This window comes from Vidua chalybeata, chromosome 3 (assembly GCF_026979565.1).
Source record: "Vidua chalybeata isolate OUT-0048 chromosome 3, bVidCha1 merged haplotype, whole genome shotgun sequence".
Classification (NCBI taxonomy): Eukaryota; Metazoa; Chordata; class Aves; order Passeriformes; family Viduidae; genus Vidua; species Vidua chalybeata.
This window is the reverse complement of record NC_071532.1, coordinates 87,181,881-87,199,254: the sequence shown is the minus strand read 5'-3', so window position 1 is coordinate 87,199,254 and position 17,374 is coordinate 87,181,881. Positions and strand designations below refer to the sequence as shown.

The following is a 17,374-nucleotide window of genomic DNA, read 5'->3' as shown; positions in this document are numbered from 1 at the left end:
TGTTGCTGCTTGAACTTCAGTCTAGGGAGCACTTTTAAGTCACACTTACAGGTGACTAACAGCATTCTTCACATTATTTGTTAGGTGGTATGAAATCCTTTGAAAGGACAGCCCTTTAAATCTTTCTACAGTGAACATGAGGAGTTGGAGAATTTTGTTCTGGCAATGTGAAACAGCATATACTACCTAGTGCATACGATGGAAGTTACCTTCATAGGAAAAGCTCAAGTCATAAGCAAAACAGACAGGTTCTGGGAAGAGATAGAGATCAGGAAATATCTGAGTTAAAAACCTTGTTGGATACTGGGGGTAAATCATCTTGACCTTACTAGAGATTTTGCGAGGGGTTCCGGCTAAAGAATCTCAGCAATCATCCTTTCACAGAAAACTGTTAGCTGGAAGGTTATTTTTGTACATCAGTATGACAACAAGCAAATGGCCATTGAGCTCAAGTGATTACCTATCTAAAATTTGAAGTCCCATTAAAATATGGGATAAGCTTCATTAAGAAAGAAAATATATTTTGACACAGAGGAAGGATACTGTGCAATGCTCTACTTGAAAATGCCAGCTGAAATAAGAGACAAGGAGACTACAACTGAAATATCTGAATGGCCTTTATTTAGTTTCAGAAGGGTAAGGGGAAAATGGGGAACAGAGCTTCTGAGAGCAAAAGAAATAATTTATGAGCCCAACTTATGAAGAGAGCTGTTGTCCTTAAGGAGTGCTATAAACATGGGCTGTGATATCTGAAAGCCAATTGTCAGAAGTTACAGGCTACCATATATAGCAGAAGCTAAACAATCTACCCTTGAAGGGATTGTGAGCAGCATTATGCTGACTCTCTTAAAAGTGAAAATGATGAAGTAAAACTTTACAACTGTATCAGGTTTTTATGATCACTAGCAATTTGTTTTGCTTTGTGGATAAATATCACAATTTGCTTTGACATGTTGATAAAATTTAATCATGCAAACAAATAAAATAATTAAGGAATAGAATAGAAATTTTATGAATGCATTCTGTAGTCAACAAATAAATCTTCTTAAATGATGGCTAATCTTTATTGGCACGAATGTAATTGTCACATTCTATAAACAATTTAAACATAAGGGAAGTGCAAAAAATCCAGACAGTTTTAGTCTATTTACTGTTAGCATTCAGACTTTTCTTTAATACATACTGAAATAATTATGGAAAATGTCATTATTAAGAATGGAAATACATTTTTTCTTTGTATTAAGACAGATGTATGTACAGTAATTTTCTATAAATCACACATAGACTTCTATGTCATCCTATCTCTTTCCCCATTTTTTTTAACATAAAACCTATTTTTGGAAGCCTGTACAAGTCCTTAGTACTTGTTAGTTTCAAGCAACCATTGATAAAATTCTTGCTGATAAAGGCATAAAATAGGAATTGTTTTTTAACAACGGTATGGTATGATTTACTAAAGTGATATGTCTAGCACATGTAATGATTCCCATATTCTGTTTATTGGTTAGACTATAAGCAAGCTTATTTGCTGTATTCTCTATATTTATTTTATTTATCTTATATATATTTGCATATATATAATTGCACTAACTGCTAAAAGGTATTAAAATAATGCATTGACATTTTCAGTGTTCTGTTCCCATTATTTTAAGGCACGTTGACACGAAAAGGTGAAGAAGGCACAGATCTTTTTTGTTCTTCACTGACTAATGTACTAAGTAAAGACATGCAAGTTTCAATCCTTTTATATTATCCTTATGATTTTGACTTAAATAATCTTCTTATGCATACTTTCTGATTCAAATTCATTTGTGTATCAGTAGTATCTTGTCTGAGATTTCTCCCTGTAATTAAATGTTTCCTAATTATCTGCCAGAAAAACAGATGTACCCTCACCACCACCTGGTAAAAACAGGTGTTTTTGTAAAATGTGTAATCTGAAGGTGGATTAATTAAAAAAAAAAATTAAAAATATGTAACAATTTTCGAGTAAAGTACATCTGAAAGAAGCAGATCACTGTAATAATCTTTCTATTTTAAAAAAGTTATTTTGACAAATAGAAAGGTTTTTGCTTTATGAGTGTGTGGAATTATGTAAAATGGTTTCTAATTATGAAACCATTGCTACTATGCATAAATTAACAGACTCTGAAAATGATGGGAACATCAGCCCTTAGAAGTGTGTGGTTCTCGTACTTAGTGAGTGCAACAGCCTCAAGTTGGCTTTCTGCTGGTGGTTTGTTCCTCAGATGTTTGATGGTAAGACAGCTTCGAAAAAGCAGCAGTAAAGGCAGGACTTGTATTACTATTAAAAACAGAAAAGCTGACAGCAGCAGCTTCTCTTTTGTAGTAGTTAGAAGTGAAAATGAAAGAGCAGGGAGAAAAAAATGGGGATGAAGGAAATACAGAGAAAGCATATGAGGGAACTCACAAAGGATATTTATCTGACAGAAAAGCTTTGTATCTGTGTACAGAAATAATTTAAAATTTCTCAATTAGCTGCACAGGCACATGGAGTTCATTCATAAAACACTGGAGAGATTTTTATTTACAAATTTTTATAATATTTTATTTCACATTCATGTAAAACTAAATAAGAATATTGATCTGAACCATCATAACAAACATTTGTAATATTTGGAAAGGAATCTAATTACCAGGGAGACAGAATAAAAAAAAGAAAGACTAAAAACAAGGAAAAGGAATTGGTGCTATAGAAAGAGGGACAGAGATAGCTAAAGTGGAAATGTAAAGCAAAGATCTAGCTAATGTTAAACACAGTATCAAAGTTCTATAAGAATTTTGATTATAAGATACAGAAAGTAATGGATGACTTATCAAAATTCTTGTAGAATTTTGAGAAGACTTCCATTACTTTCTGTGTCTGTGTTCCACAGCCAGGCAGAGATCCAAGTTTTACTTATTTACTTATTCATTTATTTAGCTTAACAGAAATCTCACCTTAATAGAAACCCTACTGGTCACTAAAAGAGAGGAATATTGCAAATCAGTTAAAATTCCATTTTAAGAGTAACAAGGGAATGAGAATGCAAGTATGACATGCTACTGAGAACCTGTGAAGACAAGGTGAGTTTTTCACTGTGTGAAAATATACAAAAATTAAGTTCCTGGAGCTACCCCAGCTCAATTTTAGGGTGAGAACTGAACTTGTACCACTAATCCTGACCCACACTGCCTTCTTTTTGGAGGAACAAGAAGTAAGCTGTGACACAGTCCATGGAAGTTTCAGATATGGGTAGCTGGAAAGCAAAAAACTTCATTGTTCTCCACTAATGCCATTCTCTCTTTCCAGAAATCAGAAATACATATTCTAAAGAATGTAAAGTCCTCGAATACTGCTAAAACAAAATCTCTGCAAACACCTGAAAAATACCATATTAACAGTTTTTAATAGACAGTATGAACTAATAGCTGAACAGGTTATATTAGGTTTTAATATCTAATTAGGTTAGATGCAGAATGAGTACATTATCTAGAAAAGAAAATGCATAGAATCATATGAATTGGTCATCTAGTTCACCCGTTGCAATGAGCAGGAACATCTTTGACCCAATCAGGCTGCTCAGAGTCTTCTCAAACCTGACTTGGATGATTCCAGGGATGAGGAATCTGCCACCTCTCGGGCCATCTATTCCAGTACCTTGCTCCCCTCACTGTAAAATAATCTTTATATCTAGATTTCAACAGGCCCTGCTAAGAAATTTAGCTCCATATTCCTTATAAGAACCCATTTAATACTTAAAGGCTGGAATGTGGTGTCTCCAGAGACTTCTCTTCTCCAGGCTGAACAAACTCAACTCCTTTAGCTTCAAAAAACACCACTTCCTCCTGAGTAGGGCAGAGAATTTTCCTTTTTTTTTTTTTGGTTTAGAGTTCTCTGAGATTTTTGGTTCACAGAGATGCTTACTCAGGGCTTATATGTAGATAGCAAAATTAACTTTGGCTGGAGCCAAATTACTTTGCAGTGATGAAGCAAACAAAATCACTAAATGCCAAATATATTCAAAGTACTTCCAGTAACCTTCCTTGAATTCTTCTTCAAGGGCAAATAACTCCTCTTGAAATTGAAATAACTAACAAGTATAAAACATTTTGATGTAAAGAACTGTCACATCACCACTTATCCATGATTCTTAGCAAATTTTGCAGTACTGTAGCTTAGGCAGCTGCAGCAACAGCCCAGATATAACATACAAGGATTTAAAATACTATTTTGAAAAGAAGCAAACATTAATTTTCAATTTGGGACTAGAGTGTTTCACATCTAAAAAAAAATCTAGCACAGATAATAATAAAAGGCATAATTAAATAATGCCACAAAGCTTATATTACTTTTAACCCTGGCTTATAAATATATACATAGTTAGGTGAATTCACATATACTACTACCAGATTAATATAAATGCAACAAAATTTAACCAGAATTATTTATGCTATATCAACAAGATTTCTTGTGTAGAGAAACCCTAGGAAGCTAAAAATTCTCCTAATGATTTTGTCTTTGTGAAGTAAATCTATCAAATAACCATATTTTTCTATCTCCTCTTGGGAAGAAATCACCTCACTTTCCATGTTTTCCATTTGCAAGAAATTGCAAGATAAAATATATAATGAAATACTCAACTGGCAGAGAAGTCTATTTTTTCTTGCTGACTAGTGAAAAGTGTACTTCTGTCTCAGAAGTTTATGCCATATATTGAGGAATGAAATATGCAGGCAAGAAGCAACTTTTTTATGTAGTATTAACAGGCATACATCCAAGTCTGCAAGTATACTCTTTGGGGATCACAAAAGAATTCTCTGAAGTGTGAAATCACAGTAAGTACTTCAAAATATGGCAAAACTGCAGAACTTAAGATAGTTCTATAAATCAAGAATTTGGAACCAAGATCACAATTATAAAAAGCGAGACTCATTCCAACTATGAAGTTGTTTCTCTGTAAGTTGTTCAAAACTTCTTCAACATTTGTATTTTAGGGCTGTAAAACTTACAACTAAAGTCATATGCTTACTATGTTCTTTCTTGTCAGGAAGCAGCATTTTCTCTTGTAACTTATGTTTTGCTCAATGAGTCATAAATTAAAGAACTTTCCAGAGGAACACAAGGAACAATGGTTCAAATTTTATAATGCAGCATGCATTAGAATACCAAAAGGCTGCTACTGCATTTTAATGACTCATTTTGCTGTTGAAGAGGAAATGCCAGCTGATGTACACTGAAGTTAATAAGGACCTGAAGGAGCTAAAACTGATACTTAACTTCAAGTATCTTTGGTACTCACTGTAAAGAATTGTGCCATTCAGAGCAGTTGTTTTCACTGTCAAGTACAGAGTCGTCAGATTGCTTGTTTCCTGCTCAGATGCAGTCCTGGTATCAGATACAGATGTCAGAGAAGGTAGCTCCAAATAAGAATTTCCAGTGAAGGATGGAAAAAACAGTGCTATGTCTGAAATGAACAACAAAAATCTAATTTTATTAATTTATTACAAAACAAAGTAATAAAATGCAAGCACTTAAAAAAGATGCATTTTTATTACATGTGAATAGCATCATCAACTATATTATTTGCTGAGCATGCATATAAATTAATTTCAAACATTCAAATACACAGAAAATTAAAAAGTTCTAGCATCTGCCTATTACCAGAAGTGAAAAGACCATTATAGGAGGAACTACTGCTAGAAGATGCAAGTTAAAAAGGCTCTCTTAAATTTTCTTCTTTGTAGATGTGTCAGTACAGAACTTTTCTCCTATGACATCTCTGTGAAGTAGTTTTCATTTTTATTTCTAGACTGGGAAAACCCAGTTTTTCTTCATTTTCAGGATCCTCAAATTTGTGGGGTTTGAAATTACAAAGAGAATGCCATTGGGCAGAATATGCATTTTTCCACTACATTAGTCTGGAAATGAATAATTGTTAAGAGAAAATTTTTAAGTGTGAAGGCTTAACATTTTCAATGTTTATTGCATTCATTACTTTAGTCATTACGGTTTTCCTTTTTTTACCCTTTAGACATAATAATAGTATCATGAATGCAAGAAAAAATAAACTAAAACTAATTGAGGTTAGGCAGAATGTCTTCCCAATGCCTTAAGAAACCTATATATGCAAAATACCTTAAAGATTTCCCAGACTGATCATCAGGGATATGAATAAGCATCAAGAAAAATATTTGAGTTTGGGTAATATTTTTGCAAAGAAATTTTTAGTTTAATGAACTAAAATTATACAATGGATCTGTGAGTGATGATTACACACAGGCATGACTATTACTTTTTTAAAAATTTGTATTCACTTTATTAATTTTTGTTTGTTTAAGACTCTGACCACTGTTTGTCCTCTTGTTTTTACTGTACTTAAGAAAAAAGGACAAAAGAAAAGGCCTAGCTAAACAAGAACATGTGGAAGGATAGTCATTAAAAAACCTCATACCCTGATAGCAAGAGAAAAGCAGGATGGAAAGCAATGACTAGTTATGTTTCTAAATTATAGGTCTGGAAAAGTCAGGATTGTTGGAGAAAGTGGAAAAAGATATGGGATGAAAAAAAGGTCAGTGGCATTGCAAATCAGAAGCAGACCTACATGATTATGAGATTTTTTTGCCTAATTAAATTCAGACTTTCAAGAGAAACAGTACTAGAAGATCTAGCAGTGTAGTGCAGAGCCACAAACAGGATTAAGGGCTGGATTCTCTTTCACATGAGGAAAGGCTGAGAGAGCCAGGATTCCTAAGGCTGCAGAAGAAAAAGCTCAGGTGGATCTTAACACCTGTGTGTAAATACATGGGGATGGAGAAGAGGGAGACAAACTTCTCTCAGCAGTGCACTTGATAGCAATGGGTACAAATCAAAACCCAAGAAATTACACCTGAACACATGGAAACTCTGTTTCACTGTGAGGATGGTCAAACATTGCCATAGGTTACCCAGAGAGGTTTGTCAGGTCTCAGTTCTTGGAGATTTTCTAAACCAGACTGGGCATGGCTGTAAGAAACATGTTCTAGGTGATCCCGCTCTGTTTGAGCAGGGGGTTGGACTTAATGGTCTCAAGATGATGGTCCCTTCCAACCTCAACAAATTGGTGATTCTGTTATCCTTCACAGGGAGGTTCTGTGCACTCAACCTTAATTATTATTCATGAAGTGCACTTGAAGAGTACAAAGGTACTTCTGAGTACCTTTAGAAATCTCAGTGTAGCTCAGTACTCACAATATAGTGGTACACTGAGCAAAAAAGCTATTAAAATGTCTTTTATTAGGTAGTTAAAGAAAAAACCTAGTCAACTTGGAGAGTAACTGTCTGCAATTTATATTCTAAGTTAAAATTAATCTGTGAAATTTCTTTCAGCTAGGTGAAGGGAGAGAAGAATGAGGAGGGGAAGGGATCATGGTATATCTGGGCAATCTTGAAAGGAAGAACAATCTCATTAGTCTTTTAGGAAAGATAGCTCCCTTCGAAGGAGGGATCTCCCCTAAAGATTTAAAACTTTCCAGGGTGTCCAGCACCTTGCATCCAAAGAAGTCATTGCATTGATGTATAGCAAAAGTACTGAGAAAAGATGCTATTACAACACTCCTGTCTACATGTGCAGTGTTGTGCCCAAAGCAGCCTAGACTTCCATCACCAGTGCTGTGAAGTTCTCTCTGAAATCAGTACAAGAGACACAGCAAATACAGCAACTGCATCAGAAACAAATACATACCTGGCAAAAAAAGCCATCCAGAAATGCCAAGATGCAGAGCACATCCTCTTCCCTATGGTGTGCAGGCTATTAGCCTGCTGATCCTTAACAGTAATTTTCTGCCCTAAAGCTGTACAACAGCTGCAATCTGTTGCCAGTCTATAGCATCAGTAAAGAGGTCACTGAGAGCACAGGGATTAGTCTTCTGCTTAGATGAAGGGTCTAAGTGGGAGAAAACAGATTGAATCTGTGTGGTAAGAATCTAAAATCTATGTCTGTGATAAAGCACACAGATAGAACACTATGGGCAAAGCTGCCAGTCTGGACAAATTTTTTCCACCTCCCTCATTCTAGTAAACTCTTAATTAGCAGAAATTAAAGTCCCATGAAGCACTGACCACTCTGGTAGGATCCATGAATCCGATCCAAAGAAGGGCATCTGCTGAACTACAATGAGCTAATTCTCTACCACATTATGAGAGTATTTTAGTACTGCTTCCTAGCAATATTTACAGATCTTCATATTTTAAGACGGTTGCTGGCAATAAATAATTTAGTATTTAATATTTTTCACAGGACAGTCTAACAAGAAGAAGAAGTAGTTACTTATCCCACCCTGGGTCCACTATCTGACACTTTCACCTCTGTCCATGATCACAAGGGACTCTTTTCCACTGGGACGATGGTCTCCAAGTGAGTACATGCAACCTAAGGGGTACTCAAAACAATTAACTAGGACACAGGAAGAAATAGAAACTTTCTCACATTTTAAGGGTAAAAAAGATTACAAATAATTCAAGAGAAAAAATTTGTAAGAGAGACCACAGAGTTGGGTCTGAATTACCTGACAAACACATATTGCTAAGAATTATACTTTAACAATTTAACTGAAGACTCAAATTTTACTGAAATAAATAGATTAGCTGGAATATTATTTATTACAATTTTTACAGTAACACAGTACAACAAGAAAAAGTTGAGAAACAGCAACAAGTTTCTATTATGTCTCTACCTGATTTTGTCTTAGTCAGAAAATAGAGAGGATATGGGAAAGAATATAGTTTTCTACTGCTACTAAAATGGAATCAATCTGTTTCCAATCCTACCTCTAATTTTCCCTTTGCATTCTTTCCTTTTTTATGCCAAGTCTGGCTTAGCACTGAATTTGATTAAATTCTGTTGAATTCTTTTTAAAATATATTTTTCAGTCCTGAAGATGTTAAGAGTCATATACTGCACCAGCAATCACTAAATAATTCAAGTGAGAACCAAGAAAGACTTTTAACATTACAAAATCCTAGAAAGAGAAGAAATGCATTCATCTTCTGGTAGGAAAATCAGACCAAACATCTGACTAAGCTTGTCCACAATCCACAGGGCAGATAACTTCATTAAATGTCCCTGGTCCTCTTTAATAAGGAAAGTAAATAGGTAATCCTAGGATGTGATTATCCTCACCCAATCGTGACTTAAATCTGCCTATTTCTCTCTATTTGCTATAAAAGGACTTGAGTAGTTTAGGTGTAAACATGTATGCCAGCCAAATCTGAAGGCAGATGAACAATTCTCGTTCTTGTTGCATATGCATCAGAGATAGGTGACCTGCAGAAGGATTTTCTTTAGGCAAAACCAAATTAGTACAGTAGTTCTGAGTTGAAATGTTAAAGATGTCAACTGAACAGGATATCAGAATATTTAGTCAGGGGATCAAACTCTGAATTTGCTGTTTGTATCTCTCAATTACAATGGTAAACATCCTCTGAAACCTATGGACAGATTCTGTGCTTGTTCTTCTTTTCCATCACTCAGAGAATGTCATAGAAGCACAGGTGATAAAAACTTTTATGAGCAATGCAGCAAACCTTTTCCATATTATCAAGAATGGAGGTGTTCCCAGCAGGCAGAAAGTCAGTTAAGAAGCAATATCAAGGGCCTGATGAATACACGATCTGTTCTATCCATGTCATGCTCACAGAATATCCCAGGCAACCAAATTTAACCGCCTTAGAGTAATGCATTCTTTTATCTTATGTTCAAGGTGTGAAGAAAATCAAAGTGAAATAAATATGATTCAGAAAATTCCTAGGGATTATGTCTGGTACATATGAAATCGGACTTGGGTGTTTCATAAAGCATCACACGCACCTACAACAGTACAGAAATACAGTAACCATTTCCTATGAAATAATTGATTAGCTGAGTTCAGCTGTTTCAAGACAATAAAATATGAAACAAAATAAATCTTACTCTTGCTGCTTTCATTCATTTGTCTCAATGCACAAAAGCCTCCTGCCTGCTGTAACTGAACTCCAACATAACAAAGAACAAAATCCTTACAAAATAAAATCCACAAGTCTTCCTCTATCAGGCCAGACATGGTGCCTTTTTGATAATGCTCTCTGCTGCCAACTGGGAGGTCTGAAATCAGATCACTGACTTAATCTCTTACTTTGCAGACTGCTAGGGCCTTTGAATGGCAGAAAGACAGTACGTTTAATTGTGAAGACTCAAGAGAAAAGCACTAGGGGCAATGTGTCACATAAGCAATCCTTAGAGCAGGACCTCAATTCATTTTCATTGAAGGAAACTGCCATACAATGGAACAGTAATAGAAGAAAAGACATTAAAAAAAATTAGGAAAATAAAGCAGAAGATATTTAGCAGGCATGCATCAGCAAAGGTACAATGAAACACAGAACAGAAATAGGGATGATCAAAGGGATGGCATTGCTTCCAGATGGAGAAACAGAACAGGCCTATTCAACATGCAGAGGAAAATGTGAGTAAGAAATGGCAGCTCCATGTCTTGGAACACAGCAGGTAAGGGCATTCAATTACTCAATTACTGTTACTATCAGGTCACAGGCTTGCAGAACAAAAAGAAATTCTTAGTAACTTTTTGCAGAATGTTTGGGGTAATTTATTGCCAAGAGATATTATGTAGGTCAAAAATATATAAAAAATAATGAAAAATTAAGAACAATACTAGAACAAGGGAAACTAATCCACCAGACTAGGAAATATAATGGAACCACAGGTCAAGAAATCTTAGTCTCATTGATTGGTGGAAGGTGAAGTAATGCACTTGGGGAAAATTCTCTGTTGTCCTGTTTTGTATATTCTTTTTAAAGAGTGACTGTTTTTTCTCTGAAACAGGATATTGAGTTAGATGCCCTCCTGGCTTGATCTGATTTGTGATTTTTGTGTGACTTGTTCTGCTCTGTGTATCACTACTAAGATTGCATGACAGAAACAAAGAGAGATGCAGACCATTTAACATAAAGGATATTAATGATTCCATAGATATCTGAAGCATATAGCAATTGTCATTACCTAGTGCCTAGAGTTACTCATATCTTTTGACAGCTGTATTTCAATAAGTGGATCAACCCAATGTAAATATATTATTAGATTTATTACAAGAAAAAAAATTGTTGATAGTTTTAGCATTCCTTAAGTACAAAGAATTTGAAGAGTTAGCTGCATGTCTGAAAAAACAAGATCTTAGTAAATCAGTTTGATGTGAACATGCTTTGTGAAAAAGAGAGACGCAAAACAAAGAAATAAATATTTTCATATTCCTATTTTGTAGATCACAATATTCCACTTCCAATCTCACATTTTAAGAAGGAGGAATAATTTTAAAATTTTTTTACCTGTACCCTCAGTTGTTTTACATCAGCAAAGTTATAACTGCATTCACTTATAGAAGGTGAGTATTTAGTCAACTACTGTGTCTGTGTGAAAGGATGAAAATTACCTGTCTCAGAATAAGAAGAATTTTATTCAGTTAATGGGCAAGAAACATTATAAAAATGAAATGTCCAGGTGAGATGTGTGGTGTAATTATTAAATTCTGTAAATTTTTCTGGATGTTGCATAGACATGTAAAGTCCAGATGTGTCAGCAAGTACAACAGACTGATATGAAAAAGAAAAAATTATTAATTCATATTCACCTCAAGATTTTGTGAAAATAGAAATGACACCTCCACAGAAAGATAAAAAGCAGTGACAATGTTTAGTGCTGAAAAAATCCAAAACAATCTAGTTATTGTTAGACGAAATCCACAAACAGAATTAGCCTCTTACTGCCTGTTTTTTCATAGTTTTGAAAACAACACAGTGATTTGTCTTTTTCTGTTTGATTACTTTCATCTCCAAAATGTATTACTTTTCTCCTAAGTGCATTGGATTTTGAAGCGGAAAGAATGTTCTTAATTGATACTTGTACCTAATCAGATGTATTTTACCACCTGCATTCAAAATGATGCATAAGTGCTTCTCTTTTCCTGAATTTGACATGGAGGAAATTGGGAAGCTATTATCTAATATTTTTTCAAGCTGAATATATTTGACAGGAAATATGATCTTCCTGCAAAAAAACACCAGAGTTTTATCTATTTTTAAAAAGCACCCCATCTAGGAGGGAAAAAAATCTCCTTTATATCTTAATTTATATATTTCTATCTTTCCCAATTATGGGAAAAAAATCTAAAACAGACTCTTAATATGAAACCGTAATTTAAACTGGAGCTGTCATATTGCACTGCTATATTTGGTGCTGAAATGCTGGTTGCTTTGAAGGTCACTGTGACATATATTATGGCAAAATTTAATGAAGCAAGACTTGTAAAAATCTTTTGAAGCTCCCTCAATAATATATTTGTTCTGTAAAATATCACAGAGGATCTACTTGAACATGAGCTTTCACAGTTTTGATTCACATCTAATGAACTGGTAAAAGAAGAAAATGAAAATAAAGTATTGGTTTTCAGTGGGAAAAGAGGCAGCTGTCATAATATTTTTGAAAACTCACAGTTTTCATGACAAGCTGATGTACTAGAGATCATCACTGTAATGAGCACTTTTTGGTTCCACAAATGAATGGGTCAAATAGCTTAATTTTCTATTGGTTTGCAGCGAGTCTCAGCTAAATGTGTACATATTTTATTTGTATGTTATAATTCTTATGGTTACCAAAATTCCAAGGCCTTTTTTGTTTTGCTTTATGGGGTATCAATGTGTTTTCAGCCACTTTAATTTTATCTCTGCCATCTAAGTTTAATTTTATTTTCTGCAATGGTGCTTGAACACATAAACAAACATTCCTATCCCAAAGGATCTTAGAAATACTTGAAGAGTAATTGGCTATAAAGGTTTAATTTGGAAAAATATTCAGATTTTTTTCAGTGTGTGTCATATTTAGTCAGTTGAAGAGGAATCTTCCATCTGGATAACATTGCAGACTAATTTGTCATATGGTTGGCACCAGATATTAAATGATTAATATTAAAAGTGAAATGCAAGCTGTAGTTTCAAGAACACTAAATTTAATGTGCTCATGTAAATAGCACAGTTTATGTATTGCTACATTGCGTATGCAACAGGTTTTTACTACTTTCCTGCGGGATTTTGGTGAGATTTTGACTAGACTTTCCTATTATTATTTTGCTATATAGGTACATAATTTACAGAATTGTGTAAATCTAATCTGAGTTCTCATCTGAGCAGGTTTTCACAGGTTCAGTGTGCAAAAAAAAAAAAAAAAAAAGGAATGTGAAAGCAATTTCTTCTCCATCTCTTAATTATATTAACATCTTGCTATGTCTTCCTTTGGGAATCATGTAGCTAACTCAAGGGCTTGGTGGAAAAAAATCAACAAATAACAGGCAAAGAAGGATATTTAAGGGTTAAAGTCATTAACAAATTAAGTTAGTATCAGAGCATGGATTAGAAAACCAGATATTTCACTCTGTTTGCCCTTTCCTTTGAGGATTCAAAAACCAGTAGTTTTCTGCCCCCAGTTTTGCTAATGCAATTTATTTATTTTTAGCCTAAAATACAAAAAATATAAAATGGAGATCTATATAGACAACTTACCTATTCTTTTCCTTTATTTCCTAACATTTATCACTGTTACATTAGTTAGGAATTACAAAACTAGAAGTATTTCTTACATATAACTTTGATTGTTTTCTTGGCAATTACAAAACAGCAGTATTTGGGGGAAGCATGCTCATTTACAAATATTTATGTTTGCTTATTCCCAACGGCATTAATTTCAAAGTATTTTAGTTGGGCTCAGCATTGTGGGCACACAAACCAGTTCAGTCTCATGAAATTGCTAAAGAATATTACAATCATGTAAGCAAACTCATCTGGATTAAAATAATGAGGTTTGAAAAGGAATTAACTTGCATAATTCCCAATTTTTTAGCAGCCTTATTCAGCCAAATTGTTATACTCTGACATCTCAGGTTTTATCTTGGCTATAGTCTTTAACTGTAGAATCCTCATTCTCCCACTCCCAAAACACAACTGGTAGAAGTTCCAGATGAGATGGATGTTCAGTATTAAAGCTTTCAGTCATCTGCTTGCTTTTCTTCCATTGATTTGATGTGACAGTGTTAGCAAACCTTTACTGTGGGTGTAGGTGAAACAAAGAGAGCACCTCTTCAATATATCTGTACATTGCTTTGTTTGTGCCAACTCTGGCATGGATTTTTAGACAGGACTTTGAGCAACCTGTTCTACTTAAAAATATTCCTGCTTTTTTAGGGAGAGTTCAACCAGGTGGCTTATAAAGGACTCTTCAACCCAAATACTTGCTGATTCTATGATTTTATTAAAGCAGAAGTGACTGAGCAGTAGACAAGACACTAACTGCCTTCCCATGGCTGCTGGTCAGTGTAATCCTTCCTGAGGAGGAAGGCAGAAGGAAGGGGCAGACTGCTTTCCTGAGGAACAGAGCAAGCTCCATTTGGAGACAACAGAAGCCTACAGCATGTCTGTAAACACAGCATTCCCAACCCCATTTATTTTCCCCTTTCCATTCTTCTTGACCAAAAATGCCTGTCTAAATTGATTCCCAATAGTAATAAAAGGCCTGTGAAGGAAGCCACCAGTTTTGAACTGATCTTTTTTGCAGATTTTTTTTTTTTCCTTAGGAGAGCAGATCTGACTTTTGTCTATACAGGGAGTTACTTAGTGTTTTATGTTCCATGAAGGATAATTTTAGACAAAGATTTCTTTCATATTTTGGGGATCTGTCTTAAAGAGAAGCAAAACAGCCCTTCAACCCTAGCTTTCCTTGGCAATCTGAAAAGTGGTTGCTGCAGACCAAAACATCTTGTTTCAAAATCACTTCTGGTACCTTTTCCCACTTAGTGCAGAATATCACACGCCTATTGATTTCACCACATGCCAAAATCTTCCTTTTGTTTAACTGTACAGAATTAGATTTTAGCACTACTATTACCCTCTTTTCATTGGTATAAGTAGATCTACTCCAGCAGGTTGATGAAATTAAATTAATAGCAAGGTGGTCATTGAAAGGACAGAGATAATTTTATCCTACAGAAAAGTATGTGCACACAAAATATTTCCTTTTCTCCGTGGCTTACTGAAGATTTTAAATACATAAGTTTCAAGATAAGCAAAACTTCTGCTTGATAGCAATTCAAGTCCAGGTGTCTAAGCTACAACACCTGATTATAGTTTGGAAAATGCACTAATTGAAATGACACAAATGATGGAAAGCAAATGACAAGTTATTTCCCAGCATTTGCCAATAGTTAAGAAACAATTTCTTGTGTACATGGATATTCCAACAAAGGATTCCAGGAGGTGAATAATCATCTCTTACAGGCAACATTACAAATACAGAAACATTTTTCATGGACTAAAGTAATCCTTGTTCCTCAACACCATATAAAAGAGAACTTCTTAAGCAAGGTATGAAGCAGCAGTAGATCAAAAGCATATCTAGCTTCATTATCATAAACACACAGGTCCTATTAAAAAATTGCTTGATTTTTTTTCTGTTATTTTAGTAATTGTTGAGCTCAGGAACTCCTCTTGTGGTATCTTGTTTTCAATTAAATATTTTTAAATAGTGTGTCGTCTTCTCTCATAGGTCTTCAAATTGTCTATTTCTTTCAATGATGTCAATGATTTTCTTATGTAGTGGGATAACTTTCACTTCATATTTAGGGAGGAAACGTGATAATTCTAGCAGTTTTCCATTATGAGACCTGTTTAACGATTGAGTAGCAATTACAAAAAAAACCTCAGCACTCCAAAGCTGATACTGAACTCTTTGTGGAACAGACAGTGAACTTAAAATTTAAGATTTTAATGTAATATAAAATCAGGACAGTCTTCCCTGCAACTTGATAATTAAAAGGATGGGAGATTAGTAATCATTCTTTTATAAAATTTAGGAAATTCTACATATTTTGGAAGTGAGGCCAAATTAAACTAAGTATACACTTGAAAAATGGATGACCCTTTCTGTTGCTTTGCCAAAATACTCTTCCTCACATTAGTACAAATTTCTGTAGATGGTCTGAGAAAAAAGTCTATCATAATGTGCACACTCTGCTGCTGGTAAATATAACAGCTAAACTCACAGGACAGAAGCAGGTTTTAGATAAGAGATGCTCAAGTACTGATTTACACCATGTGAAGTAATCATGCTCCCAGCTAGAAGGACACTGACTACCAAAAGAAAAGGAGAAATGACAAATACATTTAAAACATGATTTTTTTAAAGTCCTCAGATAGGTTTTCATCCCTCACACCTGTCCTAAAAAGTGACCTACGCTGGGCTGTCCACCTGTTTCCCCAATAACCCAACACAGAACAGGAAGAATTTGGAGTCTGTGCTGTCCACTAGGTCAAACTCCTTACTTAGGATCCAGAAATCTGTACATGCCCTGGTCTCCAGGTCTGAGGAAACCCTACACTTCTGGACACCCATCAGATCATCCAGGAGTTTACAGATTATGGTCTACTTGTTTAAGAGACTAAAAAATTTCTGCAAGACTGAAGAACCACCTGTCTCAAGTTTGGAAAAGCCTTAGTGAGTTTTTGATAGTGAGTACTCAAAGTACTAGGTATTGGCAACCATCTAATTTTGGTGTTATTGTTCCAAATTGAAATTAGAAGAAAAAAACAAACTCCTCATTTTTTTCCTCACAATTGAAGAATGTGTTTCTCCAGCAAAGCTTGAAAACTGTCTATGGAACACATTATGAAAGTAATTTTTTTACTTTTAAATTTTTTTTTTTAATTCTGCTTTATTTATTACTTTGTCACACTGGACATTTTTATATATGCTGCTTCCAACAACCAGGAGCAGATAAAATAGTCTACATTTTTTTTCATTCTTGTCCTAAAAATGGAAATTTTCAGGCCAAAAGTCTAGATAGGAAATACAGACATAAATGCATCCAGTATATTCCAGAATCAATGAGAGAATGGAATCAACCACAAGAATTTATATGAAATATATTAGTTTACTTTCCATATATAGACAGAAATGCTTAAGAAGCTCATAGTTATAAGTTATTTCATTAATATATCTTTCCACATAGCAGCTTCTCAAGGATATCCTTGATGTATTAGAAGAAGGAAACAAATGAAAGGAATGCCTTCCTTTTCAAAGTAAACACTTCTGATTGTCTTCTCCTCCTTCCATCCATGATGATTCTAGAACATATATTCTCACCCATTCAAAGACTGAGAGATTAATACTTCACCTCAGGTTTGATATCCATTTTAGATTTAGCTCTAACAGTCTTTCTGTCAGCTGCCTACTAAGGCAGACAGAAATACATGAGGCAGGATGTTCGTCAGGATTATGTGATACCAGAAATCCCAGAGTAC

The 17,374-nt window shown here is 34.6% G+C and overlaps 1 protein-coding gene across 1 annotated transcript in view; it reads right to left on the bottom strand.

Moving 5' to 3' along the window:
• Positions 1–17,374, bottom strand: part of EYS (eyes shut homolog) — a 723,820-nt gene that overhangs the window by 148,279 nt on the left and 558,167 nt on the right. The window contains exon 38 of the mRNA XM_053938438.1: positions 5,304–5,468. Within this exon, the coding sequence (XP_053794413.1) occupies positions 5,304–5,468 (165 nt within the window). The remainder of the gene's footprint in view (positions 1–5,303; positions 5,469–17,374) is intronic.